Source organism: Dasypus novemcinctus, chromosome 13 (genome assembly GCF_030445035.2).
Source record: "Dasypus novemcinctus isolate mDasNov1 chromosome 13, mDasNov1.1.hap2, whole genome shotgun sequence".
Taxonomy (NCBI): domain Eukaryota; kingdom Metazoa; phylum Chordata; class Mammalia; order Cingulata; family Dasypodidae; genus Dasypus; species Dasypus novemcinctus.
The window spans coordinates 58,073,760-58,087,980 of NC_080685.1; the positions used below are offsets into that span (position 1 = coordinate 58,073,760).

Genomic DNA, 14,221 nt, shown 5'->3' on the forward strand with positions numbered 1-14,221 from the left:
ATTTGTATTTCTTCTTTAGAAAAATGTATATTCATAGAGTTTGCCCATTTAAAAATTTAGCCATTTATCTTACTGCTGAATTGCAGGATCTCTTCATATATCATGGATAGTAGATCCTTGTCGGATGTGTGATTTCCAAGTTTTTTCTCCCATTGAGTAGGGTGACTTTTTACCCTCTTCACAAAGCCTTTGAGGTGTAGAAGTGTTTAATTTTGAGGAGGTTCCATTTCTTTTTCTTTTGTTACTCTTGCTTTGGGTGTAAGATTTAAGAGACTGATACCTACTACAATGTATTATAGATGTTTCCCTATATTAGCTTCTAGGAGTTTTACAGTTTTGGCTTTTATGTTTAGGTCTTTCATGCATTTAAAGTTGATTCTTTTTTTTTTTTTTTTTTTAAAGGTACTGGGGCCAGAGATTGAACCCAGGACCTTGTATGTGGGAAGCTGGCACTCAGTCATTGAGCCGTATCAGCTCCCTTGGGTTGACTCTTGTACAGGGAGTAGGGTAGGGGTCCTCTTTCATTTTTTTGGTTATGGATATCCAGTTCTCCCAGCACCACTGGTTGAAGAGACTGTTCTGTCCCAGAAAAGTTGAACTCGGTAGATTATAAAAAATCATTTACCACAGAGCTAAGGGTCTATTTCTGAACTCTCAATTAGATTCCATTGATCAATGTGTCTGTCTTTATGCCAACTGACCAGGCTGCAGCTTTATAATACACTTCAAAGTCAGGAAGTATGAGTCCTCTGACTTTGTTCTTCATTTTTAGGATGTTTTTGGCTACTCAGGAATTTTCCCTTCGAAATAAATTTGGTAATGTTCTATTTCTGTAAAGTAGGCTCTTGGAATTTTGATTGGTATTGCATTAAATCTATAGATCAATTGGGATAGAATTGACATCCTCATGCTGTTTAGTGTTCTAAACTATGACCATTGAATGTTCTTCCATTTGTTTAGGTCTTCTTGATTTCTTTTAGCAGTGTTTTGTAGTTGACTGAATATAAATCTTTTACATTTCCTGGTTAAATTAATTCCTAGATATTTGAGTCTTTGTTATTATAAATGAATTTTTTCCCCTTGATGTCCTCCTTATCTTGTTCAGTACTAGTATATAGAAATGCTACTCATTTTTGCATATTGATCTTGTATCCTGACACTTTGCTGAACTCATTTATTAGCTTGAATAGCTTTGCTGTAGATACCTCAGGATTTTCTAAATATAGGATCCTGTCATCTGTGAATAGTGAGTTTTACTTCCCCCTTTCTGATCTGGATGCCTTTTATTCTTTTTCTTACCCAATTGTTCTAGCTAGAACTTTTCACATAATGTTGAAAAAACATGGTGTCTTGTTCCTGATCTCAGAGGGAAAGTTTTTGACCTCTCCCCACTGAGTACGATGTTGGCAGTGGGATTTTTAAATATGCCCTTGATTATATTGAGGAACTTTCCTTCTATACCTATCTTTTGAAGCACTTTTATCAAGAAAGGATAAAAAAGATTTTGTAAAACGCCTTTTTCTGCATCAATTGAGAATATCATGTAGTTTTTCCTCTTTGATTTATTAATGTGGTGTATTATATTAACTGATTTTCTCATTTTGAACCACCCCTGCATACCAGGAATAAAACCTACTTGATTCTTTTAATATGCTTTTGGATTCAATTTGCGAGGATTTTATTGAGAATTTTTGCATCTATGTTCATTAAAGAGATTGGTTTGTAATTTTCTTTTCTCATAATATCTTTATCTGGCTTTGGTATTAGGGTGATGTTGGCTTCATAAAATGTGTTGTTGGGTAATTTTCCCTCCTTTTCATATTTATTGGGAGAGTTTAAACAGGATTGGTATTAATTCTTCTCAAAATGTTTGGCAGAATTCACCTACTAAGACATCTGGTCCTGGACTCTTTTTTTGTTGGAAGATTTTTGTTGACTGATTCAATCTCTTTAACATGAGTGGTGTGCTGAGTTCCTGCACTTCTTGTAGAGTCCATGTAGGTAGTTTGTGCATTTCTAGGAATTTGTCCATTTCATCTAGGTTGTCTAATTTTTTGGCATACAGTTTCTCATAATATCCTCTTATGAAACTTTTTATTTCTGTGGGGTTAGCATAATATCCCCCTTTTCATTCCTGATTTTATTTGCATCTTCTCTTTTTCTCTTTGTCAGTCTTGCTAAGGGTTTGTTGATTTTACTGATCTTCTCAAAGAACTAGCTTTTGATTTTGTTGATTTCTATATATTTTTTTGTTCTCAATTTCATTTATTTCTGTTCTAATCTTTGTTATTTCTTTGTCTGTTTCTGCTTGCTTTGGGATTGGTTTGCTGTTCTTTTTCTAGTTTCTCCGGGTGAGGGGTCTCTGATCTTTCTTCTTTTTTTAATATAGACATTTAGGGCTATAAATTTCACTGATCCCGTAAGTTTTGATAGGTTGTGTACTCATTTTCATTTGTCTAGAGATATCTAATTTATTTCACAATTTATTCTTTGACCCACTGTTTAAGACAGTGTGTTTAGCCTCCATATTTATGAATTTCCCCCTTTCCTGACTATTACTGATTTCCAGCTTCAATCCATTATGATCAGAGAAAGTGCTTTGCATAATTTCAATCTTCTTAAATTTACAGTGAGCTGTGTTATGGACCAACATGTGGTCTCTCTTGAAGAAGAATAATGAGCACTAGAGAAGAATGACTAACCTGTGATTTGGGATGCAATGTTCTGTATATATCTGACGGGTCCAGATCATTTACCCTATTGTTCACGTCCTCTGTTTCCTTGTTGATCTTCTGTCTAGTTGTTTTATCTATTGATGTGAGCGGCACATTGAAATCTCCAACTATTTTTGTAGAGACATCTGTTTCTCCTTTCCGATCTGCCAGAGTTTGCATCATAAATTTTGGGGCACCCTGGTTAGGTGCATAGATATTTATGACTGTTACTTCTTTGTGTGGACTGTCCCTTTTATTATTATATAATGGCCTTCTGCATCTCATCACATTTTGCATATAAAGTCTGTTTTGTCTGATACCAGTATAGTTATCCCTGCTCTCTTTTGGTTACTATTGCATGAAATATATTTTTGCAACCTTTTATTTTCAGTCTGTTTGCATCCTTGGGTCTAAGGTGAGTCTCCTGAAGACAGCATTTGAATGGCTCATATTTTTTTTTGTCTTTATTCATTTTTTAATGTTACATTCAAAACATAGGAGGTCCCCATATGCTCCCCAACTCCCCTCACCCCACTCCTCCCACAACAACCTCCTCCCACATCATGGGACACTCACTGCACTCGGTGAACACATCTCTAAGCACTGCTGCACCACATGATCAATGGTCCATATTTAAGTTTACACTCTCCCCCAGTCCACCCACTGGGCCATGGGAGGACACACAACATATAGTAACTGTCCCTGCAGTACCACCCAGGACAACTCCAAGTCCTGAAAATGCCCCCACATCACATTTCTTCTTCCCACTCCCCACCCCCAGCAGCACTCATGTTTTCTTATCCTTTGCTGTCAGCTATTCTTCTGATTGATGCATTTAATCCATTCATATACAATGTTATTACTGTAAAGGCATTATGGACTTCAGTCATTTTATCCTTTGGCTTTCATATATCATATCTTATTTTTGTCCATCTTTTTACTCCTTTGGTTACCCATTCTGATAGTCTTCACTTGTACACCCTTCTCCATGCCTCTCTCGTCTTTTCTTTTCTGGCCGCAGAACTCCTTTCAGTGTTACTGCAGAGCTGGATTCTTGTTTACAAAGTCTCTTAGTTTCTGTTTCTCTCTGACCATTTTAAACTCACCATCATATTTGAAGGACAGTTTTGCCAGATAAAGAATTCTTGGCTGGCAGTTTTTTTCTCTTAGTACCTTAATTATATCACACCATTGCTTTCTCAACTCCCTGGATTCTGAAGAGAAGTCTGCACTAAGTCTTATTGGATATACCTTATATGTGATGTTTCACTTCTCCCTTGCTGCTTTCAGTTTTCTCCTTATCTTTAGCATTTGGCATATTATGTGTCTTGGGATAGGTTTATTTGGATTTATTCTAATTGGAGTACACTGTGCTTCTTGGACATGTACATTCATGTCTTTTATGAGAGATGGGAAATTTTCAGCGATTATTTCCTCAAATACTCTTTCTGCCCCTTTTCCCTTCTCCTTCTGGAACTCCCATGACATGTATGTTAGAGCACTTAATGCTGTCATTCAATTCGCCAAGCCTTTGCTCAATGTTTTCCATTCTTTCCTCTCTCTTCTTTTCTTTTTTCAATTTCAGCTGTTTTTTCCTCTACATCACTGATTCTTAGATGATGTCAAATCCACCTCTATTGTATTTTTAACTTCACTTATTGTGTCATTCATTCACATAAGCTGTTATTTTTTATCCAAGGTTTCAAAGTTTTCTTTGTGCTCGCCCAGTGTTTTCTTAATGTCTTCCCCGCCCCCCCCCCCCCAAATGTCTTTCATTTCTTTAGCCATATTGTCCTTCAACAACATGATTTGATTTAGGAAATTTGTATGAACCTCACTGATTAATTGGTTCAAGTTTTGTGTCTTTTCTGGAGCTTTGGTTTATTCCTTAGTCTGAGTCGTATCTTCTTTTTCTTAGTATGTCTGGTAATTTTTTGTTGATGTCTAAGCATCTGATTCTGATGCTGAGTTTAGGCCGATGTTCAGTTTTTCTCTCTTGCCTAGAATTTTCTGTTAAGTAGTTGTATGCTACCACTGTTCTTTGACTCTTGGTTAAACTTGTTCTAGATATTTAGGATTTTCCCTCTTTACTCACATCAGGACGAAGGACCCAGTAGTGGTGTTCAGGCAAGTTTCCAAGGGCATTGGAGAGTAGGGCAGTAAAGGCATCTGACTGCCTCTTTTATTTATTTATTTTCCCCTTCTTTTTGTGCATATTCTGGTCTGCTAACAGATGGTACTCTTTGGCAGACCTCTGAGCTCAGACTCCAAGTGCTAGGGGGGAATACATTAGTGTAACCCTGCTCAGGCATTTGGCTGGTGCAGAAGCAATGTCCTCAGGGTGGGCCAAGCCTCACAAACAACTTAGAAGCTGTTCTCCCTTGACTGGCTGCAAGCTCCCTACCTCTCTCTGCCTCCTCAGCAAATAACTTGGGGCAGTAAGGAGGGTATTTTGAGAAGGCAAATTATCTTTAGCTCCCTGCTGCTCTCAGTGCAAACAATGTTGTGGCTCCACCAGGCTGGAAGAGTAGGACTCCTTCAATGCAGCAGACCAAGATCGCTGGCCAAAATCTGAATTTCCTGTAAGCTGTGTCTCTTCCTCTTCCATTTCTTGGGGAGGAGCACCCCTGCAAACTGCGCCCCCATCCCCCCAATCTGCAGCTACTGCAGTCCACAGTTGCTGCAGCCAACAGACTACTGTTTGCTCTGAGGATGGGGGGATGGGCACCAGCTGCTGCTACCACTGCTGCTTTACTCATGGGATTTTCTCAGCCAAGATTCCATTCTTTTGACCTTCTCTCTTCTGTGTGATGTTTCACCTTCCCCTGGTGTCCTAAGCCTCATATCATCCTTCCAGACAGTCTCCGCCTGTCCTCTAGCTATTTTTTCTGAGAGAGAAGATATCCCTCTGCTGATGTAATCCTTCTTCTTCCCAGAAGTACAAATTCATCATTTTTGCATTTTGTTACCATCACCACCTAGAACTAGCCACATACAGTAAACCCACAGATTCTTACCTTCAGAAATGCTAGAGTCATGGAACATGGTTTCAAAAGCTTGATGTGTCTCAGCAAAAGAGGGCCTGTCAGCAGGGCTCCACTTCCAGCCTATTTGTAACAAAAGACAAAAATATTAAAAATTCATTGTAGGAATTTTATTTCTAGTGGCATACCTGATAATGAATTCCACGTACCATGATCTGTGTTTATTTTAAATTAGTGACAGCTTGTTCACAATGAGAGTGATACAGCTGCTTCTCAGTTTCAGACTCAGAGTTGTAATGAACCCATTTCCTAGGGCTGGTCTCTATTTAGCCTCAGCCCATTCCATTAATAGGGATGAGGACGGGTAGGGAGGTGGTTTAGAAAACGGCAAGTTTTCTTTCACTGGGAAAATGGAGTAAGTATAAACTGTCATTGAATTCACTCTAACCTTCCAAATAATCAGCTGTTTATATTCAGGTACATAATTGGATATCAGAAAGGAGGAGCTTAGAGTTCACATTTCACCAAGAGAGGGTAGTAGGGAATGCTGATGCTCAATGAGAAAATAATAAGACTATCTTCAAACACAACTGCAATTTAATTCACTGTTCACCTTCCCACTCTTTCATCTTTAAGCAGTGAGATGCGTGTGTTTATCACAGAAGTTACTTTCATTTACTTTCCATAGTTTTTAGCATTGAAACAAGCTCCTCATTCTATAATCTCCAATCCCAAATTCTTACTGTTCTATTAAATATGCATATGTTTTTTGGAAACTGGATAAATATTTAGGCCATGGACAATTATACTTAGGATTCCAATAAAACTCAACAGTATCCCATATGATATACTAACTGGCTGATCAATGACAACCTCTAAATACCATAAGGCTAGATTCAATCTAACAACACTGAGAGAAGAAATGTTTCCAATTTCATTATCCACCCTGAATTGCTTTTTTTTTTAAACAAATCAATTTTATTCATACATATTATTAAAGCATATAATTCATCCAAAGTATACAACCAATGGTATATGGTATAACCACATAGTTGTGCATTTATCACTTCAATCATTCTTACAGCATTTCATTAGTTTAATAATAATAAACAAAAAACAGGCAAACAAGAAAATTCTTCACCTCTCAATCTGTTTCCCCTGCTGTACACAGCTGCTATTTCTATCTTGCACAATTATTTATTAAGCAATTTTACTGAGATATATTCACATACCATATAATCTATCTAAAGTATATAATTAACGGCTTTTAGTATAATCACAATGTTGTGCATTCATTACCACAAAAAATTTCAGAACTATTTCATTATTCCAAAAAAAACTCATACTCCTTAGCATGCTTTCCCTAGCCCTACATAACCACTAATCAAATTTCATCTTTACACATTGATTTACATTTACATTTTATTTAAATGGAATCATACAATATATTACAGAATATATTTAGTTCATAGTAATACAATCATACAGTATTTGACCTTTTGTGTCTGGCTAGCTTCACTCAACATAATGTCCTCCAGGTTCATCCATGTTGTCAAATGCTTTACAACTTCATTTCTTCTTACAGTTGCATACATTCCATCGTGTGAATACACCACAGACCGTATATCCGTTCATTGGCTGATGGACACCTGGGCTGTTTCCAACTACGGCAATCATGAATAATGCCACTATGAACATCAGTGTGCAGTGTCTATTCCTGTCACTACTTTCAGTTCATTTGGGTATATACCTAGTAGTGGTATTGCAGGGTCCTGTTGCAAATCTATGTTCAACTACTTTAGGAAATGCCAAACAGTCCTCCACAGTGGCTGTACCACGCTGCACTCCCATCATCAGTGAATAAGCATTCTTATCTCTCCATATTCTCTTCAAGACTTGTAGTTGTCTTTTTAATAGTGGCCATTCTGATAGATGTGAAATGATATCTCGTAGTTTAGATTTGCATTTCCCTAATCGTTAGTGATTTTGAGTATTTTTTCATGTGTTTTTTTTTTTTTGCCAACTGCATTTCTTCTTTGAATAAACGCCTTTTCAAGTCTTTTGGGTCGTTTATCTTTTTATTACTGAGTTGTAACATTTCTTCATATATCATGGATATTAAACCCTTATTGGATATGTGATTTCCAAATCTTTTCTCCCATTGAGCTGGCTGCCTTTTCACCCTTTGGACAAAGTCCCGTGAAGTGCGAAAATGTTTAATTTTGAGGAGGGAGGTCCCATTTATCTATTTCTTCTTTTGTTGTGCATGCTTTGGTATAAGATCCGAAAAACCACCACCAGTAACAAGGCCTTTAAGATGTTTCCCTACATTTTCTTCTAGTACTTTTATGGTCCTGACTTTTATATTTAGGTCTTTGATCCATTTTGAGCTGATTCTTATATAGGGAGTGAGATAAGCATTCTCTTTCATTCTCTTGGTTATAGATAGCCTATTCTACCAGCACCACTTGTTGAAGAGACTGTTTTGTCCCATTAACATGGACTTGCTAGATATGTCAAAAACCAGTTGACCACAGAGGTCAGGGTTTATTTTTCAAGTTTCAATTCTATTCCACTGATTGATGTGTCTATCTTTATGCCAGTACCAAGCAGTTTTCACCCTGTAGCTTTGTAATATATTTCAAGGTCAGGCAGTGAAATTCCTCCCAGGTCACTCTTCATTTTTAGAATGCTTTTGGCCATTCAGGGGCACTCTCCCTTCCAAATGAATCTGGTAATTGCTGTTTCTATTTCTGTTAAGTAGGTTGTTGGAATTTTGATTGGTATTGCATTGAATCTATAAGTCAGTTTGGGAAGGATTGACATCTTCATGATATTTAGTCTTCCAATCCAAGAACACGGAATGTCATTCCATTTGTTTAGGTCTTCCATGATTTCTTTTAGCATTGTTTTATAGTTTTCTACATATAGGTCCTATACCTCACAAGTACACTTGTCAATCAGTACACTGATTCCAAGATATTTGAGTCTTCTTGTTACTATTGTAAATGGAATTTCCCCTGATTTCCTTCTCAGATTGTTCAATACTAGTGCATAAAAAATTGCTGATTTTTGCATGCTTATCTTGTATCCTATCAATTTTCTGAATGCATTTATTAGCTTAGAGAATTTTGTCATAGACATTTTAGAATTTTCTAAATATAGGACAATGTCATCTGCAAATAGTGAGTTTTACTTCCTTTTTTCCTATTTGAATGCCTTGAATTTTTTCCCCCTTGTCTAACTGCTTTAGCTAGAAGTTCTAGTATAATGTAGAATAACAATGGTGACAGTGGGCATCCTTGTCTTGTTCCTGATCTTAGAGGGACAGCTTTCAATCTTTCCCCACTGAGTATGAGACTGGCTGTAGGTTTTTTATATATGCCTTGTATCATATTGAGGAATTTTCCTTCTACACCTATCTCTTGAGGTGTTTTTTATCAAGGAAGGATGCTGGATTTGGTCAAATGCCTTTTCTGCATTTATTGAGATGATCATGTGGTATATTATGTTGATTGATTTTCTTATGTTGAACCAGTCTTGCATACCAGGAATAAATTCCATTTGGTTATAATGTATAAGTCTTTTGATATGCTTGGATTTGATGTGCAAGTATTTTGTTGAGAATTTTTGCATCTATCTTCATCAGAAAGAGTGGTCTATAATTTTCTTGTAGTATCTCTGCTTTGGTATTAGGGAGATGTTGGCTTCATAAAGTGTGTTGGGTAATTTTCCCTCCTCTTCAAATTTTTGGAAGAGTTTAAACAGGATTGTTATTATTATTTTTTTTAATGCTTGGTAGAATTCACCTATGAAGCCAGATCTGGTCATTGACTTTTCTTTATTGGGAGATTTTTGATGAGGGATTCAATCTCTTTAAATGTGATTGGTTTGTAAAGTTCTTCTAAACTTGTAGCATCAGTGTAAGTTGTTTGTGCATTTCTAGGAATTTGTGCCTATCATCTAAATTGTCTAGTTTTTTTGCATACACCTTCTTGTACTCCTCTTATGATACTTAATATTTCTGTGGGGTCAGTTGTAACTTCCCTTCTTTCATTTCTGATTGTATTTATTTGTATCCTCTCTCTTTTTTTCTTTGTTAGTATAGCTAGGGGTTTGTTGACTTTATTGATCTTCTCAAAGAATCAGCTCTTGGTTTTTGTTGACTTTCTCTATTGTTATTTTGTTCTCAACTTCATTTCTGCTCTAATCTTTATTATTTATTTCCTTCTGCTTGCTTTGGGATTGGCTTGCTGTTCTTTTTCTAGTTTCTCTAGTTGTTTAGGTCAATCTCTGAGTTATTTCTTTTTGTTTTAATATAGGCATTTAGGGCAAAAAATCTCCCTCTCAAGACTGCCTTCACTGTTCTCATACATTTTTATAAGTTGTTTTCTCATTTTAATTTGTCTCAATATATTTACTAATTTCGATTGCAATTTTTCTTTGACCCATTGATTATTTAGGAGTGTGTTGTTTTGCCTCCACACATTTATGAATTTACCTCTTTCCTATTATTATTTCTAGTTTAATTCCATTATTATCTGAGAAGGCACTTTATATAATTTTAATCTTTTTATATTTAGTGAGGGCTGAATTGTGCACTATCATGTGGTCTATCCTGGAGAAAGATCTAAGGCACATGAGAAGAATGTATAACCCACTGAGTTTAGATGCAACATTCTGTTCTAACTCACTTATCATATTGTTTAAGTTCTCTGTTTCCTTATTGATCTTCTGTCCAGTTATTCTATCTAATGATGTGTGTAGTCTGTTGAAGTCTCCAACGATAATTGTAGAGATGTCTGTTTCTCCTTTCAGTAATGCTAATGTATGCCTCATGAATTTTGGGGCACCCTGGTTAGGTGCATAGATATTTATGACTGTTGTATCTTCTTGGTGAATTGTTCCTTTTATGAATATATAATGGCCTTCTGTATCTCTTATAAATTTTTTTGCATTTAAAGTCTGTTTTATCCAATATTAGTATGGCTACCCCTGCTTTTGGTTAGTGTTTGCATCGAATATCCTTTTGCACCTTTCACATTCAGCTGTTTGTATCCCTGGGTCTACGGTGAGTCTCTTTTAAGTAGCATAGGGATGGCTCATGTTTTTTAATCCATTCTGTCAGTCTCTATCTTTTGATTGGGGAGTTTAACCCATTAATATTCAATGATATGACCATAAATGCTTTATTTACTTCCACCCATTTTATTCTTTGGTTTTCATGTCATATCATAGTTTTGTCTTTTTACTCTTTGGTTATCCTTTTTGCTATTCTTTCTTCTATACTCTCCTCCAAGCCTTTCTCTCCTGTTTTTTTTCTTTCAAGCTGTAAGGCTTCCTTTAATATTTCCTACAAAGGTGGAATCTTTTTTTACAAACTCTCTTGATTTGTTTGTGAATATTTTATATTTACCTTTATATTTGAAGGAAAATTTGCTGGATAAAGAATTCTCAGCTGGTAGTTTTTCTTTCAGTATCCTAATTATATCATACCACTATCTACTTGCTGCCATGGTTTCTGATGAGAAATCCACACTAAGTCTTACTGGGTGTCACCTGTATGTGATGGTTTGCTTTTCCCTTGCTGCTCTCAGAATTTTCTCTTTATCTTTGACATTTGACATGCTGAGTAGTATGTGTCTTGGAGTAGGTCTATTCAGTTTTATTTTGAATGGGGTAGGTGTGCTTTTTTGACATGTAAGTTCTGACCCTTTCCCTTCTCTTCTCCTTCTGGAACTTCCATGACAAACATGTTGTTGCATTCATGTTGTCATTCAACTCCCTGAGCCCCTGCTCAATTTTCTCCATTTTTTTCTCTGTTCTTTATCTCTTCAGTGTGTTTTTTTAATCTCACCTACCATGTCTTTCATTCCCATAAGTTCTGTTACTTTTCTATTCAGAATTTCAAATTCCTCTCTGTGCTCACTCAATATCTTCTTTTTTTTTTAAAGATTCCTCCCTGCCCCCAGTTGTCTGCTCTCTGTGTCCATTCACTGTGTGTTCTTCTGTGACCGCTTCTATTCTTATCAGTGGCACCAGGAATCTGTGTTTCTTTTTGCTGCGTCATCTTGCTGTGTTAGCTCTGTGTGTGTGTGGCGCCATTCTTGGACAGGCTGCACTTTCTTTTGTGCTGGGCGGCTGTCCTTACAGGGTGCACTCCTTGCATGTGGGGCTCCCCTATGCGGGGGACACCCCTGTGTGGCACAGCACTCCTTGCGCGCATCAGCACTGCATGTGGACCAGCTCCACACGGGTCAAGGAGGCCTGGGGTTTGAACCATGTGGTAGGTGGACACCCTATCCATTGGGCCAAGTCCACTTCCCTCAATATCTTCTTGATGCCGTTTATCTCTTTAGCCATAATGTCTTTCATCTCATTAATTTGATTTTGGAAATTTGTATGCATCTCACTAATTAATTGTCTCAAATCCTGCATCTCTTCTGGGGCTTTGATATATTCCTTTTTTGTGCCAAGTCTCCCATTTACTTAGTATGGCTCATAATTTTTTGCTGATGTCTAGGCATCTGACTAGGATGTTAATTTACTCTGATGCTCAATCTTTCTCTCTTTCATAGGGATTTAGTGGTGGGAGGCTGTGTGTTAATGTTGCTCTTTGATTTTTGATTCAGCCTGGATCATTAGGATTATACCTGTTAGTTGCTCAAATCTTGGCTCTGGACCAGCAATGGGTTGCAGGTCCACTTTCTAAGGCCTTGGCAAGGGAGGCTATAAGGGACAGAAAAGGCCTCTCTTACTTATTTACGTGTAATTCTCTCACATGCACTTCCTTCATCAGTCAACAGGTGGTGCTCTTTGTCAGCCCTCTCAATTCAATGTCTGGTGGAAGTGTGTGTGAGGCAACAGGAACTCGATCAATGTGACAGAGGTTCCTGCCCAGAGGCTAAGGGCCCTCTAATTCAAACATTTTCAGAGACAGTTCTCCAGCCTTCCTAGGCAGCCCCTTCCTTTTTCCTGGGTCGGAAATAATTATACTCCCCTTTGCATCCTCAACAATCAGTCCAGGTTAGTAAAGAGGGAGCTTCAGAGGGTTGGATCGCTTTAGTCCTGAGCTGTCTCCCAAAGCAAACAATGGCACAGCTCCCTCTCCACCATCCTGAAGGGCTCCTGGGACACAACAGACCAAATTTTTGAGTCAAAAGCTGAGTCCATCTTAGGCTGTGAGTGTTTTCTCTTAGGCTATGAGTCTTTCTCTTCCCTTTTCAGGGGCAGTGGATCCCTGGAGCCCCCTTTTACTGTACTCAGAGGCCTGGGAATTCTAAAATGTCTTTAGTGTGGGGGACGGTGCCCCCACACTCAGTTTTGCCATCATGATCCTTTTAATTCACAGTTTTGCCATCGTGATTCTTTTCTTTTGTCCCTCTCTTCTGTGCAGTGTCCAGTCTTTGCCTACGTCCTAAAACCTAGAAGATTTTTCCCCAGGCTGTTTCAGCCTGTCTTCTAGCTATTTTTCTGGGAGGAAAGAGAGTCCTGTGGCTTTCTAGTTCTCCATCTTCCCAGAAGTCTGAATTGCCTTTTAACCCTCAAAATAAAATATGCAAAAGTACTCACATGCTCTCATAAGTTCATAAACCTTAGGGGGGCATCCTTCAGGTTGTTCCATTCGATATCCTTTTTCCAGTAGATCATAGACCTGAGACAGGTCAATACCTGGATATGGTGACATTCCATATGTAGCAATTTCCCACAACAGTACCCCAAAAGCTGCATAAGACATTAAAAAGAAAAAGACTTAATGCCTCTTCTCTGATTTATGATTCATTTTATTTCATTAGGTAACTTTACTGTCAAAATCTGGGTAACATTCATCCTATTACAACATTAATATACCCTTTTACCAATTCATACACTATGGTTTGGCTTTCTAAGAAAACAGGGAATGCTGCAGATATAACTTCAAGATGTTTTCTTTAAATCTCAGATGTCATTTAAATTTCATTTATTACAACAAGGGAGAATAAATTATGACTATATAAGAGGTCTGGGGCATAATCAAGCCATTCTTAGAACTGTGTTTCATTTATTTAATGAGTTGCATAGTTTTTAACTCAGCTAAGACATTACAGGAGTAGAATAAAAACAGATTCATTTAAAATCAGGAAAAATTCACAGTAGCAAATAGAATTTGTCTGATTTTGTTATTTCTGAGTTTGAGATTTCTGGGAAAAAGTGACTTAGAATCCTATGACTATTTCTATCGGTCCACAATCCATACTTCAAGACTTTTCCAGTCCTCTGAGCTACTACTAAATCCTATTGCTTTTCAGGTCTGTAGAAATAAGGTCAGTTGCAAGGACAAATTCCAGAGGAAGCCTCATCATGTCAAAGTTGAAAGAAAGATGCTACTCTGTGTCACAGTGGTCTGGAAATGAGGAATAAAATATAGTGTGGAAAATAATGAGCTTTACAGAGAGAGGATCATTAGAACTCCAATATAATATGAGATCTAGTCTGTGAGCCCTTTAGAGGCAAAAACCCTTTTACACATCTTTCTATAATAAG

The 14,221-nt window shown here is 37.3% G+C and overlaps 1 protein-coding gene across 2 annotated transcripts in view; it reads right to left on the reverse strand.

Moving 5' to 3' along the window:
- Window positions 1-14,221, reverse strand: part of ABL2 (ABL proto-oncogene 2, non-receptor tyrosine kinase) — a 163,767-nt gene that overhangs the window by 8,427 nt on the left and 141,119 nt on the right. For both annotated transcript variants that reach the window (XM_004478230.5, XM_004478228.5), the window contains 2 exons: window positions 13,271-13,423; window positions 5,732-5,821 (listed from right to left, as the gene is read on the reverse strand). In XM_004478230.5, coding sequence (XP_004478287.1) covers window positions 5,732-5,821; window positions 13,271-13,423 — 243 coding nt within the window. The remainder of the gene's footprint in view (window positions 1-5,731; window positions 5,822-13,270; window positions 13,424-14,221) is intronic.